We start from the raw sequence: 18,964 nt of genomic DNA on the forward strand, positions 1-18,964 counted from the left end.
GGTAAGTTTCAAACAAGACCAAATCCTGATGAATTCTCATGTTTGTTTCCCCTGACCGTTATGTCCTGATGTCCAACATAAATATTTAGTCGCTGATTAACGGAAACATGAACAGCTACCTCATAGAAGGACTCAAACCCTCCACCGAGTATGAAGTCCTCCTCTCCGGCATCTACAGTGACCAAACCGAGAGCGAAGAGGTCATCATCATCGAGCGCACCGGTAAACAAAATCCAGTCTCCGATAAAATCCTTTTAGTCTGTGTTTTTAGGTGATTACTTAAAGTAATTCTGTTTAATTTCAGTGGCTGAAGAACAACCACGACCGCAACCACGACGACCACCACAGCTGGTAAAGTTTTATTTTTCAGTCTTTTTATTGTTCTGCTTGTCCACTGATCTAATGTCGGCATGTATTTTTGCAAACCCTTCAGTGCCACGTGTCGGGGTGAGGAACCTGCAGGTTGATAGTGAAACCACCTTCAGTCTACGGGTGTCGTGGCAGCCAGTCGACAGCAGGAACGTCAGACATTATCGCTTGACCTACGTCAGCACCAGAGGAGACCGAGCACCGGAGACCGTAAGTCCCTTTGATTGTTCTTAAACTAAATGATGGTTGGATTGTCTTCATGCCTTCAGTGTCTTTATTATAAGTTCAGGTTGGTCTGACATTTGATCCTCTTTCAGACGCAGAATGAAAACTGTGTTTGTTCTGGTTGTATGAGTGAATAAGAGACGGAGTGACCGATTAGTAAAAGTTGATCCATTTCTCTGTCAGTTCTCAACACTTTTGTGCATGTTAAACATGAAAACAAGACTCAATATTTCAGCGTAAACTCACAATGTGACACTGAATCAGAGAAAAAAATGTTACCACAATGCTTTTTTTCCATATTACTGTGTTTTTCTGAGTATGTCACATTTTTTTCTTTTTTCTTTTTTTTTTTGCTAGTTTGGTTATCCTGTGAGTTATAATCTGACTTATATACCGAAGATCACACATTCGTTATGAATAATAATTATTACAACGACTATTTATATATAGAAATTCCCCAAGAATCAATGCACTACACAAAATTAACTCTAATAATGAAAGAATAAGTGCCATTAGTAAAATGCAGACTACAACAATGCACAAAAATCTCAAATTAAAGAGCTGATAACATAGAAAAATGGTGTGCGACTTAAAGTCCAGTGCAACTTATACTCAGATGTGACTTATGCATGGCTTTTTCCTTTTCAAGAGATATTTTTAACAGGTGCGACTTATGGTGGGTGATTGAAAGGTTTTGAGCCCGACCAAGAAGAAACCAAACTGTATTAATATAATGCTTAATTTTTTAACATAATCATAAAAAGTCCTTCAGAGAGCACAATTAAGAGGTTATTTTAAAAAGTACTTCAGAGAGCAAAATTAAAAGGTTATTTAAAAAAAAAGTTGTTCCAGTCCTTACTGGACTTATTCAACTAGATCATGTTTCTTCAAATACATAAACTAACTGTCTTTACTTATCAATAAAACACTCAACTTCTAAATGTCTTGGGCTGTTGAACATAACCGCTGTTAAACAGTCAATAAATAAGGTGTTACTGATGAACTTCACCAGCTTTCTGTCCCAGCTCTCACAAAAAAACAACACCGTGGTGAAGTCCAGAGCTTTTATACAGAACAGAGGAGGATTAGAACTTTGTGGTACACAGCGCCAACTGCTGTACAGGATGGGACCTAGCAGTCAATATGTGTTACAGATTTCAAAGTGACATCATTATCAGTAATATGTACGTATATGTCGCAGACATGAACGAGCGAAACTCTTCAGCATCTCACCATGTTATTTTGGTGCTTCAGGCTTTTTTTTCAGTAAATGCTTCTGGGGAGCATTAGCATGGCTAAAACCTTAAGCTTCAGCTTCATCTTCAGGGATGGCTTTTTTCAACCAGATGTGCGGTGCCGTGACATGACAATCATCTGGGGTGCCACCTGGGTTGTCCAATCACATTTCAGGGAAGTCCCAGTGCCATGTTGGCCTCCCTCTAGTGCCGCCCATGCAAGGAAGTGTTCAACATTTGACATTTCCTGTGTCACTGTGGACTCAAAATTATGCACTTCCTGTTTGGGACACAGTGTACCATGAGCGAGCTTCATGCCGCTGCGCAACATTTTGCTCTTATTGTAATAAATTCGAGCAAGGTGCATTTTCATGTTTGGAAACAGATAGAAGTCCAAAGGAAGAGAATAAGGTGGGTGTGGAACAAGTTCGAAGCATCATTTATGAATGGTAGCCATTGTGATGACAGATGTGTGGACAAGATCATTGTCCTGGTGAAACAGAACACCTCATTCTACCATCAACACTGCTTGTGCTTTACTTTCTTCTTCAGTTGTTGCAAAAGTGAGCACAATAGGCCCCATTGATTGTCTTCCTCTTCTGAAGATCGCCCACCATTATGATGAGGCTTTAAATTGTCTGTAGGTGTGCGGGTGTGAGTGTGTTTGTTGTCTGTATGTGGCCCTGTGAAAGCCTAGCGGCCTGTCCAGGGTGTACCCGCCTTGCGCTCTATGGTTGCTGGGATATGCTCCAGCCCCCCCTACGACCCCTTAATTGGACAAGCAGTTGAAGATGAGTGTGTGCGTGTGCGTGTGTGTGTGTGTGTGCGTGTGTGTGTGAGTACCAAAACAGGGACAGCAAACAGTGAACAATGGCTTTTTAAGACATTTGCACCAGATGTTGACAATATTGCACATAACTCTGAGTAACTGAATGACCTTTGTTACCCTCCGCCAAGGAGGTTATATTTTCGGTCGAGTTGTTTGTTTGTTTGTTTGTCTGTCTGTCAGCAGGATAAGTCAAAAGGTTTTGAACAGATTTTGATGAAATTTTGTGGAGTGGTTGGAAATGACAAGAGGAACAAGTGATTACATTTTAGTGGTGATCCAGATCACGATCCGGATCCAGGAATTTTTTAAAGGATTCTTCACCATTGCGGGGATAGGGGGAATTTTGACATTCTAGTTTCTAACTCCACAAAAACAAGGCAGAAAGGCTTGAAAAAATTAGGGTGTAACATAGCAAATAACAATGTTCTATCAAACAACAAAGTTTGGTGATGATCGGATCCGGATTCCGGATCTGGTGATCCAGAATATGCAAAATATAGGGAAAATAGAAAATGTGTCAGTGTGAGGTGACAAATGAAGCTAGAGATGCACAACTAACACCAATTGTAGCTGAATCTGTACTGATTCAGTAAGGTGTCATCAGATTTGATGTAGCTTCAAATGTTTTGGAGCTAGATCCAGAAGAAAACCGCCATTACCGAAAATCATTTTTATACAATAACCTTTGAACTAATAAAGACATAAAAGTGATTCCAAGTTCTAGTGGTATGTTTTCATGGTCAAGGATGTCAAATATAAAGGAAAGAAAAGTGTATGTATCATAGTTTTGGTTGTAACACTGAATTGTTGAATAGATCACTGTGCCAAGGAGGGAATCTCTTTAGGGTCAGTGACCCTATGGCCTTGTGTAGCACATGCAACACTTAAAAACAGTTCTATTTCAGAATTTACTGTTATTATTTAGAGAAGTGTTTCATAAATGTTAAAAATTCATATATTTGCAGTTTAGTTGAATAATAAATTGAATTTTGTCTCTTATTTGTTTTTGTCTATAAGCACATGCAGTATCAATATCAGTGCTCAGATGACAGTAGCTTCTGGGAAAGGTGCAAGTTGCAATAAACTGTGATGCCAAGCGCTAAGGATACATGCTATCCAGTCACAGCAGATAAAACTTTTTTTACTACTGCAGTGTAAAAAAAAAAAAAGTTGAGAATACTTCAGATTTGCAGACAGTAGTCTGCACTAAGACCTTTATGTTGTGCCGATGATGAAATATATGTTATTGTATATTTGTTATAGTATATGGCCATGGGGTCAATCAATCAGTCAGTCAACATTTATTTATAAAGTGCTTTACAGCACCGACTGGTGTCCAAAGTACTTAACATTAAAAACACAAATTTACAAAAATAAAACACATATAAAATAAAATTTTAAAACAACACATTAAAAAAAACAAAAATAACAGAACATGTCACCTCCCCACTAAGTGTTAAAAGCCAGTTTAAATAAATAAGTCTTTAACTTAGATTTAAAAAGTGCTAGGTCAGGAATAGTACGTAACTCAAGAGGTAGCTCATTCCACAGTCTAGGGCCAGCTACCGCGAAAGCATGATCACCCCAGCGTTTATATCTTGACCTTGGAACATCTAAGTAAAACTGGCCAGACGGCCTTAATGTCCTACTGTAGGTGCGCAAAGTTAAAATTTCAGACAAGTAGGGAGGTGCAAGGCCATAAATAGCTTTAAAAACAAACATTAAAATTTTAAAATCAATTCTAAAACGAACTGGAAGCCAGTGGAGTGAGTACAGGACGGGTGTAATATGGGGTCAGTGACCCAATGGCCTTGGCGGAGGTTTGCACTCTCTGAGTGCTTCTAGTTCATTATACGAGGTCTATTAGAAAAGTATCCGACCTTATTATTTTTTTCAAAAACTATATGTATTTGAATCACATGCGATTACATCAGACATGCTTGAACCCTCGTGGGCATTCGAGAGTTTTTTCACACCTGTCGGTTGCGTCATTCGCCTGTGGGCAGGCTTTGAGTGAGTAGTGGTCCACCCTCTCGTCGATTTTTTCATTGTTTAGGAATGGCTCAGAGACTGCCGCTTTGCTTGATCAAAATTTTTTCAAAAACTGTAAGGCACAACTGAGTGGACACCATTCGAGAAATTCAGCTGGTTTTTGGTGAAAATTTTAACGGCTGATGAGAGATTTTGGAGTGTTACTGTCGCTTTAAGGACTGCCCACGAAGCCACAGGGCGCGCCACCCTCCGAGGCGCCGTCATCTGGCTGTTTCTAGCTGAAAACTTCCAAATTTCAGGCTTTGTTGATCCAGGACGTTGTGAGAGAACAGGGAAGTTTCAGAAGAGGTCGGGATCAGCAGTTTATCCGGACATTCCACTGTTAAAGGAGATTTTGTAATGAAAAATGTGCGGACGGATTCACACGTCAGGCCGCAGCCGCTCATGACGCGGCGCCACAGAGAAACACCTCCGTTGGAAGCCTTAAAGGACAAGTTGGAACATGCCCAGCTGTTAAACAATTTCTCAGATACTCACTCGCTGAAAGCCATCAAAAGCCGCCTGAATTTTACAAATGGTTATCAACACAGAGGTGTTTTTCCTGTGGCGGCGCGCTGCGTCGGCACAAAGCCGGCGCGGCGAATCCGTCTGCACGTCTTTCATTACAAAATCTCCTTTAACAGTGGAATTTCTGGATAAACTGCTGATCCCGACCTCTTCTGAAAATTCTCTGTTCTCTCACGACGTCCTGGGTCAACAGAGGCTTAAATTTGGAAGCTTTCAGCTCGAAACAGGCAGATAGCGGCGGCTCAGGGCGCGTCGCGACGTCCCGCTCCATGGGCAGTCCTTAAAGCAACAGCAACAGTCTATAATCTCTCATCAGCCGTTAAAAGTTTCACCGAAAACCATCTGAATTTCTCGAATGGTGTCCACTCGGATGTGCCTTACAGGTCCTGAAAAAATTTTGATAAAGCAAAGCGGCAGTCTCTCAGCAACTTCTCAGACAAAGGAATTCAGATGGGAGGGGTGCTCCACTACTCACTCAAAGCCTGCCCACAGGTGAATGACGTCACCGACAGGCAACGCGTTATTCTAATCTGACCACTTTTTTTTAGTAACGAGTAATCTAACGCGTTAATCTTTCCAAATCAGTAATCAGATTAAAGTAACTTCTCCAAGTCACTGTGCGTTACTATTATTTTTGCATTGTGGGTCGATAGCAACATTAAACTTGGTCCGTGGGCAGGGGGTCGGGGTTCGACTGAACTGCCCACTTTAAGCGAGCTGTGAGCTTTTCATCCGCGTTTTTTTGCAGCAGCTACGACTCATGCTTTTTTTTCTCCTTTATTTAGAATTCTGACCTGAGCCGCTCCGTATCTGCTGCTAAAAACAGCAGATCCTCCGCAACGCGTCAACAACTAACACTGTTTTCCACTCAAATGCACCTAAACTCTCTTTCTGAGGACCACATGATGTGAAAACACAATAAAACTTTCTTACCTGTAAATCTGGTCATGTTTTCTGCATAAAAAAATGTTATCCATTCTTTGTGCTCAAACGCCAAAGCAGGGGCGAATCCAGATGGAATGGGGGCGTGGGGCAAGGATGTGCCCCCCCCCCCACAACACCCCTAGATTAAAGGTGCAGTTTTGAAGCCGGTTTTTTACTACAACTACTAATACTACTTAAAATAATAATAATTTCGACAAGTAAAATGTTTAGAGATAATTTAAATGTTAGAATGAATTTTATAGTTACATTTATAAACAATGTAGGTTAGAAACTGCAAGTTTTACTGTTGCAGTGCTGTCAATAGTTAAATATGAGATCAAGAAAGAGGTCTTTATTTTACTTTTTATAAAACAAATATTTATTTTCATTGAAGTCAAGAAAGGGTGACTATAAAGTGAGTTTTGGCAAAACAGGTATGATTGTCATTTTGAGGTGGCAGAGGGTTGTTGTCGGCAGCTGGGGAAAGTAACTAAAAAAGTAACAGTAATCTAACTTAGTTACTTTTCCAATTGAGTAATTAGTAAAGTAACTAAGTTACTTTTTCAAGGAGTAATCAGTAATCAGTAATTGGATTACTTTTTCAAAGTAACTGTGGCAACACTGCCGACAGGCGTGACAAAACCCACGCATGCGCACGAGGGTTCAAGCATGTCTGATGTAATCGCACGTGATTCAAATCCATATAGTTTTTTTAAAAAATAAAAAGGTCGGTTTCTTTTCTAAAAGACGTCGTATATTCATCCTGCAGAGGCGGGAGGAATTGTACAGTCTGATTCCCACAGGTAGGAAAGACTTCTTGTGGCCTTCTGTAGTGCACCTCGGTGGTCTCAGTCTGTGGCTGAAGGGCATGCAAGGGGTGGGAGGTGTTGTCCAGGATAATGAGCAGTTTCCTCAGCATCCTCCTCTCTGCCACCTCCACCACAGACTCTAGTTCAACCCCCAGGACAGAGCCAGCTCTCCAGTCTATGGTCAAGACCTCATGAACTCTCTCCTAGGAAATGCCTACAGTACTGGCTATGTGATGCACACTTACTGTTCTGTCAGTGAGGACCATATCATGGATCTCCTGGATCATATCTCTTGAGGTGGCAGTTTTGGGTCTTCCTGATCTTGCCCCATCTTCGATGCTTGTTCAGCTCCTGTTGAATTCAGCTGACCAGTGTTTAACTCTAGCATAAGACAGGGCATCGTTCCCCGAATGTCATTACCATGTCCTCATGGATCTTGTTCGGAGTCAAAGCACGCCCACCAAGTTTGTCCATTTTGTCAATCTCACTTCACTGAAGTATTGTCTCCAATGGGTGCATCTTATTCTCCGGAATATATGGCACTCGATATTGGTATTTATAGTGATTATATTTAATAATGTTGCCACTTTGAAAAGTATTCTGATAATGACTGAAACCTGAAGAAAGTTAAAGGTTTATTAATTAAACGTTTGTCTTTTGTTGTATTTTATTTTCAGAAAACCTTGCATATAATGTTATAATGTATGACACGAACAATGTTGCATCAACATTTCTACACCTTCACGGTGAAGTGGAACCGAGGAGCACTTTCTTAAAGATGGGAAGTTTAAAGCAGGTGGGAGACCTGAGCCTGGATTTAATGGGTTTTCTTAAAGTCCTCCTCTGTTCCACTCCACTGTGAAGCTGTGACTGGTGACGTAACAGATAAATAAGGTAAAGCGTTTGTTCATGGACTCCAGGATGCTGGGGAAAAGGATCCAAACCTTTAACATGTCTGTGCTTTAAACAGAAGGTCTAATGAAAACGGTTCAGCACAGATGACTTCTGAGTGCACAGGAGGCTGAGAAACAGCAGAAGATCTTTGAAAGTCTTTTTTTTTGCTGAGAGGGCGGGAGACGGAATCGCTTCCCAGGAACAAAAATATGCAGCTATGCTTATGTGTTGTTGTTAATTGGAGCTTCTGTTCCTCAGACAGCTAAACAAGGAATGGATACATAAAAAGAAAAAAAAACCTCTAATAATGGTTGGAAATGTAACCCAGACCCACCATTTTCTTCAAAAATAGTTTTAAAATTTCTTTTTATTGGCACATGTACTTCCATAATGAGGATGAAGTATTGCTGGGTCCGTATATATTTGGACATTGACCGAAAAAAAAAAGATTGGCTTGAGCCTCAATTTAACATACTTTTTTTTAGCCAAAGATTGTCTGAGTTCCTCTTTACTATGAAGGAAAAAAAGAAATGCTAAAAGTTGGATGTAGAGTCTCTGCAGTCACAGCCACAGACGTGTGTAACTGTAGCTGTCACGGGTGTCTTGTTGGCTTCCCTCACTAGTCTCCTTGATAGATGGCCAGCAGGGTTCATTAAAGATGATTATCACAGTGGTCACTAATTAACTGCTGACATCTGGCAACATGCTTGTTGCCAGAGTGAAGAAGTCAGAAGGTCTTAAAGTGTCTTCTTGTGGGCCTCCAATTTTACAGAATAGCTCATATTAGAGAGTCGAAAGTTAAAGTCTTTAACTCAAGGCTTAAAACTGGTCTCTTTTTCAGTGTTTATAATTGCTGAAGGGTTTTAATTATTTTTACCTGATGGCCATCAAATATTTTGGAGCAACACATGTTGCCATCCAAGCAACGTCTTTTTCAGGGACGTCCCTGCTTATTTCAGCAAGACAATGCCAAGCCACATTCTGCACGTGTTACAACAGCATGGCTTCGTAGTAAAAGAGTGCGGGTACTAGACTGGCCTGCCTGAAGTCCAGACCTGTCGCCCATTGGAAATGTGTGGTGCATTATGATGTGCAAAATATGACAATGGAGACCCCGGACTGTTGAACAACTGAAGTCGTACATCAGGCAAGAATGGGAAAGAATTCCACCTACAAAGCTTCAACAATTAGTGTCCTCAGTTCCCAAATGCTTATTGAGTGTTGTTAGAAGGAAAGGTGATGTCACACAGTGGTAAACATACCACTGTCCCAGCTTTTTTGAAACATTTTGCAGGCATCCATTTCAAAATGATTTGGACAAAAACAATAAAGTCTATCAGTTTGAATATTAAATATCTTGTGTTTGTGGTGTATTCAATTGAATATAGGTTGAAGAGGATTTGCATATCATTGTATTCTATTTTTATTTACATTTTACACAACTTCTTTGAAATTGGGGTTGTATTTCCAAGACATTTCGTGGACGTTAGCATGGTGACGCCACAGGCTGGTAGCTATCTGCAAAACTCTGTTTCGTTTGTGTGTAAATATAACCTCTGTGTCATATATTACGCAAAAGCTAGCGAGAACTAAACACTTCTAAAACTGAAAAATGCTGTTTTTTGAACCTGATAACGCCTCTGAAGGCATTTACAAGACATTTTGCGGCCGTTAGCGTCATGCTAACTTCCTCTAACTCAAAGCTAATTTACTATGGAGTTAAATTTGTCTAATTAATAGCTGCAAATGCACAGAGGGTGATCTACAAATATTCCTTGATTTGCACAACATGAACAATGATGATTTGATTTGAACATGTACAAACTGTACGTAAGACAATAAGATCTTAATAATTCATTAAACAACTGTAAATTAAAAGAACACAAAGCTCATATGGTCGAGGGTATTTTAACATTGTGTTTTATATATATAATATATATATATAATATTATATATATAATATATATATATATGCTCTTATGTTGACATTTTTGTGTTCTTGTGGAATTCTTTATTTTTTTTAACCTTTCCACTTAATTTTACGTGTTTTAATTATTTGTCTGTTGATGTGTTGTGAATTTTAAAGCACACTGAATGATTGACTTAAAATGGCTTTATAAATAAAGTTGATTTTTGCGCTGTTTACCTGATCTGTATGTAATCACCTTCAAACAAAAGCTGACAGTCTGATAAAAAGGGCTCATGATCAAATATTATGGTCCTAACTGTACTTCACAGCATGCTGGAGTAACAGAAATGAAATGTCTTCAGTATTTTATTTGGAATCACATTCTGCTCACTGGTCCCACATCAGTCTTTTTCACAGTAACGAGCTGCGGCTGCTGGCACCTCGTTAGATGAGACCTGTTATCAAAGTGCCAGCCGTTGTGGGTTCTGTTTGGTACCCCGGTCAGGTTCTGAAACACCGAGCACTGAACTCAGTCAGCTCCATTCACATGTCAATCCACTGAGGTGGTGCTGTGTTCAAGTGAACTTCACTCTGATTGTTTGCTGCCGTGATACGAATCTTTAAATAAATGCAGAGTTTCATGCCATGACTCAGAACAGCGCTTGCACTCTGCAGCTTCAGGGCAAAGCTTTCCTCCGTTCAGAGGCCCTTTGTGATGTCTTCCAGGTTGTGGATGGGACAGAAAACACAGTGGAGCTGAACTATCTGAACTCTCTGACGGAGTACCAGGTGGCAGTGTTCGCTGTGTACCGCAGCTCGGCCAGCGAGGCCCTGAGAGGAAGCGCCACCACATGTGAGATTTCATGTTTCCACAGAGAAAATGTTCCTTTGAGTGATAGATCGCTCACCCCTCCAACCTACGCCTTTTGGACTTTAAGGCGCTTGGCGGGTTATCGTGTTTTGGGGTGTGCATTGAAGTTTCAGTACGATAATCTGGACAGTCATTTTTGAACTGCAGAATTTTCTCAATTTTCTGTCACACACGTTTGATATTTTACAGCAAAATTTTATTCTTGTATATAAATTTTTTAATGTATTGGTCTGATGTCTGATTGGTTGATTTGGTTTGTTTCTGCATCACACAGTGGCACTGCCCATGATCAACGACCTGGAGCTTTATGACATCACTCATAGCACCATGAGGGCACGCTGGAGGACTGCCGCCGGGGCTTCTGGGTACATGATCCTGTATGCACCACTAACAGAGGAGACCCTGCAGATGAGAAGGAGGTGAGGAGGAGTGTAGAGGTGGGGCAGCCAAAAACAAACAAACAAACAAAAAAACGAAACAACAGAAAAAAACAGAAACAGCTTTCAATACTTCTTTTTTAACTGTTCGATTGTCATCAAACTTGGTTTGTGTGTTCAATATGTTGAGCCCAAAAAAACCTATTGGCTTTCAGGGTCCGTAGGTCGAGGTCACTGGAGCATACTTCGTAAAAATATTGTGAGCCCAATAATATCTTTCCTAATTCTTTGATTGTCACCACACACGGTGTGTGTGTTAGGCATAGTGACCCCAGAAAGCCTTTTGATGTTGGAGCCAAAAGGTTAAAGTTCAGATCACTGAAATGCACTTTGTAAAAGCCTTCTGCAGAAAAGTATTGCTTGTCAACAGTAGGTTTATCAGTGTTCACCCTTTTAATTAACAGAGCAAACAATATTTTTAGCCTAATTTCTCTACATGCTGTTGTTTCAATGGATCCTGTTTATTCCTCAGTTCGGGTCTTTCCTGAATTTGAGTGCATTTTCTTGCAGAATTTGTCAGGGGTCATGATGACCACAACTTGTTCTGTGGATCCTTTGCTGTCGGAGCTTGTGAAAGATTTTTACTAGTTTTTTTACCAGTTTTTGGACCGTGTGTGCTTAATGATGTAAACTTATCATTCACCACTAGTGGAGTTTTTGAGGAGGTGGTCTGAAGTCAGCTCTTGAAATACTTGTCTGAGAATGAGTTTCTTGGTCTGTTGTAGTCGGGGTTTAGGGCACATCACTCCACTGAAGCTGTGCTCATAAAAGTGGTGAAAGATTTGCTACTTGACTTGACAACAGTTCTGTGTCTGGATTGTTGTTGTTGGATCTTAGTGCTGATTGTGACACAGCAGACCTCAATATTATTGAACAGACTGGAGTATTCCTGGTTCAGTACTCCTCTGGCTGAGGTCTTTTTTTTTGTCAGGCCGGTTATTATTTTGTTTATTTTAATAACATGTTATCTCAATCCTACGCTGTGAGGCGTGGAGCTCCACAGGGATCTGTTCTTGGTCCACTGTTGTTTTCTTTGTAATTACCATCCCTGGGCAGGCTAATACATGGTTTTGGGATTGTTTCATTGCTTGCATAGCACGGGAGTGGAGCTCTTAAGTTGGAGGCTTGTTTGGCAGAATTGAGGGGTTGGATACCGTCTAACTTACTGTTGCTAAATGATCATAAGACTGAAATGGTGGTTAAATGTCCTGCTAGACTGAGGCATCATTATGATCATCTCCCTGTATCAACACAGTGCTATTGTGAAAATTTCAGTGGGACCTTTGACCAGTCGCTTTCCATTGATTTCCAAATCAAAGACATTTCAAAGATTGCTTTTTTCATTTGCAAACTATTGCAAAGGTTAGATCAATTTTCTCTAAAGCTGATGCTGAAGTTTGATTCATGCATTTGTGTTATGTAAAATATTTTATTGTAACGTTTTGTTTTCTGGCCTCCCGCTGAAAAACATCCGAAGTCTTCAGATGCTGCAGAATGCTGACAGGGAATAAGAGATTTGATCATATTACACCAGTGTCACACTGGCTACCTGTTCATATGAGCGCAGATTTTAAGATTCTGTTAACCGTATGTACTGGCATAGACTGCGATGCCAAGAGGCTGTTCTATTGTGTGTGTTCATAGGGTTAAAAAGCATTTGAGCATTTGTGTATTGTGCACCACTTTTGTGGAACAGGCTACCAGCAGAAATTCAGCACTCAATTTCTGTGAGTGCTTTCAAATCCAGACTACAGACTGATTTATTTTCTACTGCTTACGGATAATGAGGATATATTGTTGTACAAAGTCGTTTGACGGTTTGGTTTTTATTAGCTTTCTAACTTGAGATTTTTAACTGTTTGTGATACTTTTTAATGAGATTTTTTTGTCACTTTTGTTTTTTCATATGTGCTATCAGTCAATTCAATTCCGTTTCAATTTATTCAGTTTGTAGAGTGCCAACTCACGACAGCATCGCCCCAAGGTGCATCACACAAACAACCCAAAAACAAATTAAAAGATTAAAAGCACAATTAAAAGACATAATTAAAAGAGTAAAATAAATATAAATATTAAAATAAATAAAAACATAATAACAACAATAAAAAGCATAGTACAATTATGCTAACTAAACAAAATGGACAACAAATGCATCTTCAATCTGGCTTTAAAAGTGTCCCCAGAATCTGACTGCTTTATAAACACTAGAAGACTGTTCCACAGAAAGCTCATTGCCCCCGCAGACTTTCTATTCACCCTAGGAACACCAAATAGTCCTGCATCCTGCGAGCGCAAGGCCGGGCTGGTACATAGGGTTTATTAAGTTTTATGGGTCGACAGATTATCACCGATAATCGGTCAAACCATATATTAGGGGATGACACTGGTCAACATGATTTTTCTTGCATGGAGTTTTTCAGCAGATTTTGGGTAATTTGGGGCGCTGAATCCAAATCTGACAGACTGGCATCCTGTCCTGGGTGTACCCTGCCTCGTGTTCTCTGACTGCTGGGATAGGCTCCAGCCCCCCGCGACCCTTAATTGGACTAAGCGGTTGAAGATGAGTGTGTGAGTGTGTGTGAATCCGAATCTGGTGTTAGTTTTTGCCAATCACATCATGTTTGTGAGATATGAATGATATTTCTCATACCAAGCGTTGAAGCAAAAGCTGCAGTCTCGCACACCTCTTTGGTGTCATAAATGATTGCCTCACAGCAAGAAGGTCATGGGATCGATTCCCAGCTGTGGCCTTTCTGTGTGGAGTTTGCGTGTTCTCCCCCCGTGTTTGCATGGGTTCTTTCCTGGTGCTCTGGCTTCCTCCCACATCCAAAGGGGAGGTGATGGTTGATGATCTATGTGGTTAAGGTGGTGGGATTGAGACCAGAATATCCTTGGTAAAATCCCAGCCTGACATGCAGGTTAGGTGGACTGGAATTTATAAATAGTGCATGCGGATGTCCATGTGTTTGTCTATATGTGGGTGTACTCCGCCTCACGCCCTATGAATGCTGGAATATACTCCAACCCCCAGGACCCTTAATGGAGTAAGCGGTTGAAGATGAGTGAGTGAGAATGATTATACCCCTAATATATATTCGGGGCAACCGATTTTCAGGCAACCCAGTAATCAGTCAACCCCTAATAGGTACATTGTTTTGTGCACTGAATTGACTTATGGAAAGTGCTATTTAAATAAAGTTGTGATTATTATTATTAGTTAAATGGTTTGGAAAATGTTTGTTATGATTAGCAGCTCCTGTCTAAAAGATCACAATGTTCAGTTTGATCCTTTGAGCTGGAATTCTGATCTCAAAAAGGACACAGATGGGCAGATGGACACAGACTGAGGTGAGGAAAAATGGATTTAAACAGGAAACAGCAGCTACGGCGTGGAACCGTTGGCAGGTAAAAGTGAACTTCAACCGTTAATGAAGATGGAGGAGCAGCAGCGAATCCTTCAGCTCCCCCGTCAGACCTCATTACAGCACAACTCAAAGCAACAAAAATTGGGTTGCTGCTGCTCGTCTTGTGCCATGTGGGCACTCGTTCAGGATCAAAACCAGAGCCAAATCCAACTCGGTTTCTTCTCAGAAAAGCGTTTTGATCAACATGAGCGAAGAGAAAAGCGACGGAAGCCTCCAGCACAAATGAAACCCCCGGAGAGCTCAGATGGCATCGGAACAACGTGATCAGCCATGTTTGTGTGCAGCAGGGATTTTCGAACGTGTTGGAAATTCTACGGGAATAACTGTGACCTACTTATGACCACAGACAGAACAAAACATCTACGATAGGCTGGTTGAGAAACGTGGAAGAAGACTTTAACCATGAAAGTTCCAGATTTAATCCCAGAATGTTACCACTTCTTCCCTGTTTTTTGAAGTTTGATCCCATGAAAAGTCAGGAAAAAGATTATGTAATCTGCTATCATCCATCCATCATCAGCCCGAATGGATGGATGGATGATAGACGAGCAGGTGTTACAGCAGACAGTTAGAGGTGAAGAAGATGAGGTGATGAACGGAGGCTGCCTGTTTTATAGGTGAAGGTGGAGGACTCGGTCAACGAAGTGGAGCTGGAGGGTTTGACTCCAGACACAGAGTACACGGTGACCGTCTACGCCCTGTACGGTGAGGAGGCCAGCGACCCCATGACCAGCCAGCAGACAACACGTGAGTCCAACATCACATCCTCACTTTAAAAAAAAAACGTCCAGCTTTTCCCAATATTTTCTTCATTTAGCAGAATAGTCTTGAAAAATGTCATAATTTTTATAAATGCTGCCACTTCTGAAAGAGTTGGGTAACAATACTTTGGAATGTAATTCTTTACTGAATAGAAAAATACAATACAGTCAGAATACATTTAAATTACTGTAAAATGACTTTCTGAAAATGATGCTCTTCATACTAAAAATGGACACAGCCACAGATTTATTATGTTTTTAAACGTAATAAAATGTGTGGCTGTGTCGGATTTAAAATCCAATAAACTATGAATTAAATTACAAATACAAAAAGTAACCATTTAGAAAATGGATGGTACTTTGTTCAAATATTTGTGATTGTATTCATTTTTAGTGCATCATTTTCAGTAATAAGTATTCACATTACACTGTAAGAATCCAAACGTCTTCAGAATGGATTTTCATTTGGATTTTCATTTCCTGTTGATGTGGGTCAGTGGTTCTAATGGACTTTGTTCCATGTTGCTTCAACTTCTTATTTTCTGCGTTTTCTCTTCCCCTGCGTTTCCATTTCATGAATCTTTATCCACCATCATCTCCATCATCTCATCATGCATCCAGATCTCCTGAAGCTACGTTCCTGGACTTTCTTAGCTGTTTCTCCTACTTTCTTTCACTCTCATTTCATGTTCTGTCCAGTTTTCTAACTCCACATCCCAAATATGAGTTCATTCTTGTTTTCCAAAATGGCCCCACTTTACAGATTATTTCACATTCCCAAATACCAATAATTTTCAGCCCTCCCAACCCCCAAAACAAGCCTTCACATTTTGTAAAATTTTTGACTTTTGTAAAACTTGTCACTTCAGAATTCAGAACTTCAGAATTGTTCTTATTTTTATATATACTGTATATATATATATATCAATCAATCAATCAATTTTATTTATATAGCGCCAAATCAGGTGCTTTATATTGTAAGGCAAGGCCATACAATAATTACGTAAAACCCCAACGGTCAAAACGACCCCCCTGTGAGCAAGCACTTGGCGACAGTGGGAAGGAAAAACTCCCTTTTAACAGGAAGAAACCTCCAGCAGAACCAGGCGCAGGGAGGGGCAGTCTTCTGCTGGGACTGGTTGGGGGCTGAGGGAGAGAACCAGGAAAAAGACATGCTGTGGAGGGGAGCAGAGATCAATCACTAATGATTAAATGCAGAGTGGTGCATACAGAGCAAAATAGAAAGAAACACTCAGTGCATCATGGGAACCCCCCAGCAGTCTAAGTCTATAGCAGCATAACTAAGGGATGGTTCAGGGTCACCTGATCCAGCCCTAACTATAAGCTTTAGCAAAAAGGAAAGGTTTAAGCCTAATCTTAAAAGTAGAGAGGGTGTCTGTCTCCCTGATCTGAATTGGGAGCTGGTTCCACAGGAGAGGAGCCTGAAAGCTGAAGGCTCTGCCTCCATTCTACTCTTACAAACCCTAGGAACTACAAGTAAGCCTGCAGTCAGAGCGAAGTTTAGCTATCCTCTGGCTTCATGGATAGATAAAGCTGGGTATCATCTGCGTAACAATGAAAATTTACAGCAATGCCGTCTAATAATACTGCCTAAGGGAAGCATTTATAAAGTGAATAAAATTGGCCTAGCACAGAACCTTGTGGAACTCCATAATTAACCTTAGTCTGTGAAGAAGATTCCCCCATTTACATGAACAAATTGTAATCTATTAGAAAAATATGATTCAAACCACCGCAGCGCCAGTGCCTTTATACCTATGGCATGCTCTAATCTCTGTAATAAAATATATATTATATAGATATATATATATATATATATATATATATATATATATATATATAATATATTATATATCTATATAATATATAAAACATCTGTAAAAGATGACATTTGGGCTCTAATTGGCTCCAGTTTGTTCTCCTGAAATTGTACTAATTGGAATAAAAAACACTTCACAGCACTGGCTGACAGGTTTCTAGATTTTTCCTTGCAGTTATTTTTGCAGTCAAAGTCCAGCATTCCTTCCACCCGACACTGAAGCGACTGCATTGCGCAGGCTGGCAGCGTTCCCTTATCAAGCTGTTCTTTGAGCCGCTTTAAGGTTTTGATGCCTTGATGAAAGAACCGTCCCCAAACGGCCGTCACGCCCCACTAATTAACGTTTACGAGGACTGTGGCTTTAACTCAGGGCGTATTTATGGCATCGTGGATGCTTTGAATACAGGTCAGCTAAGGGCACTGCTGCCTTTTGGATGGAGGCCATGATTGTTTCGGGGGTTTGAGGTTTTGCTCAAATTACTTTTCTTGGCAAAACAACTTTTACTCGTCCACTTATGCAGAGGATTTGCCCTTCATGTCTGAGTCTATAGTTCTTCTTTCATCTATAGTTTATAATCCACCCACAAAGACATAACAATCGCCCTGTCCATCCATCCGTCCGTCCGTCCATCCATCCATCCTTTCATCCATTCATCCATCCATCCATCCGTCCATCCATTCATCTCTCTGTCCATCTGACTGTCTGTCCATCTGACTGTGTACCTCCACCCATTTGTCCATTCATCTCTCTGTCTGTCATCTCTGGGTCTTGTAAGTGAAACTGGTTTATGGATTTCAATTAAACTGTACACAGTACTCACTCATTCATTCATTCATTCACTCACTCATGCACTCACTCACTCACTTACTCACTCACTCAGTCATTCCATTTCTGTTATAATGTTTGCTTGCTGCGTCCCTCCTCCTCAGTGCCGCTGCTCCCGGCGAAGAATCTGCGTTTCACACCAACATTGATCACAGCCTCTGCACGGCTCAGCTGGGACCACGCCTCCAGAAAGGTCATTGGGTATCGCATCATGTATGTCAAGACCGACGGGGTCCATACTGTTGAGGTGAGGACATCCTGCGGCTTTCACACATCCTCATAAACACAAGTTACATTCTGAAGATTGTTCACGATGTGACACAGTGATTCATTACGGAGGCGGTGATGTTAAAATGTGATCTGGGATTTTCTGAGTCAAGGTATAATTATGGAAGTAAATCTGTGCCATCAGAGTTTGAATTTGAATTTTTAAGGTTGACTGGTTTCGCATCAAAATCAGAGTTTGAAGTTGAATTTCTAAGGTTGACTGTTTTTAGCATCAAAATCAGAGTTTGAAGTTGAATTTCTAAGGTTGAATTTGTTTAGGATGAAAATATTCAGTCTCAAAAACTACAACCTAAAAAAAAAATTCGACCTCAAAAATAGAAAAGCAGGGAGAAGCAATCGATCCCCGTCTCAATCATCCAACGTAACAGATTTACCATAAATGTTGGATGATTGAGACGGGGATCGATTGCTTCTCCCTGCTTTTCTATTTTTTTAGGTTGAATTTTTTGAATTTTTGATGTTGAATTTTTTTTTTAGGTTTAATTTTTTTTAGGTTCAATTTTTTGGGGTTGAAATTTTTTTAGGTTCAATTTTTTTAGGTTGAATGTTGTGGGGTAATTTTTTTTTTTTTTAGGTTGAAGTTTTTGAGGCTGAATATTTTGATGCTAAACAAATTCAACCATAGATATTCAACTTCAAACTGATTTTGATGCAAAAAAAAAAAAACCTCAACCTCTGATGGCACAGATTTACTTCCATATGTAATAAAACTGATATAAAACTGCCTTTTTATCCAAATAAATATTTAAATTTCATTATTTTC

At 40.2% G+C, this 18,964-nt stretch overlaps 1 protein-coding gene across 1 annotated transcript in view; it reads left to right on the plus strand.

The window, feature by feature from the left end:
* LOC117501384 (collagen alpha-1(XIV) chain-like) overlaps positions 1 to 18,964 on the plus strand; it is a 212,155-nt gene that overhangs the window by 88,265 nt on the left and 104,926 nt on the right. Inside the window, exon 17 of the mRNA XM_034160248.1 lies at positions 90 to 222. Within this exon, the coding sequence (XP_034016139.1) occupies positions 90 to 222 (133 nt within the window). The remainder of the gene's footprint in view (positions 1 to 89; positions 223 to 18,964) is intronic.

This window comes from Thalassophryne amazonica, chromosome 20 (genome assembly GCF_902500255.1).
Source record: "Thalassophryne amazonica chromosome 20, fThaAma1.1, whole genome shotgun sequence".
Classification (NCBI taxonomy): domain Eukaryota; kingdom Metazoa; phylum Chordata; class Actinopteri; order Batrachoidiformes; family Batrachoididae; genus Thalassophryne; species Thalassophryne amazonica.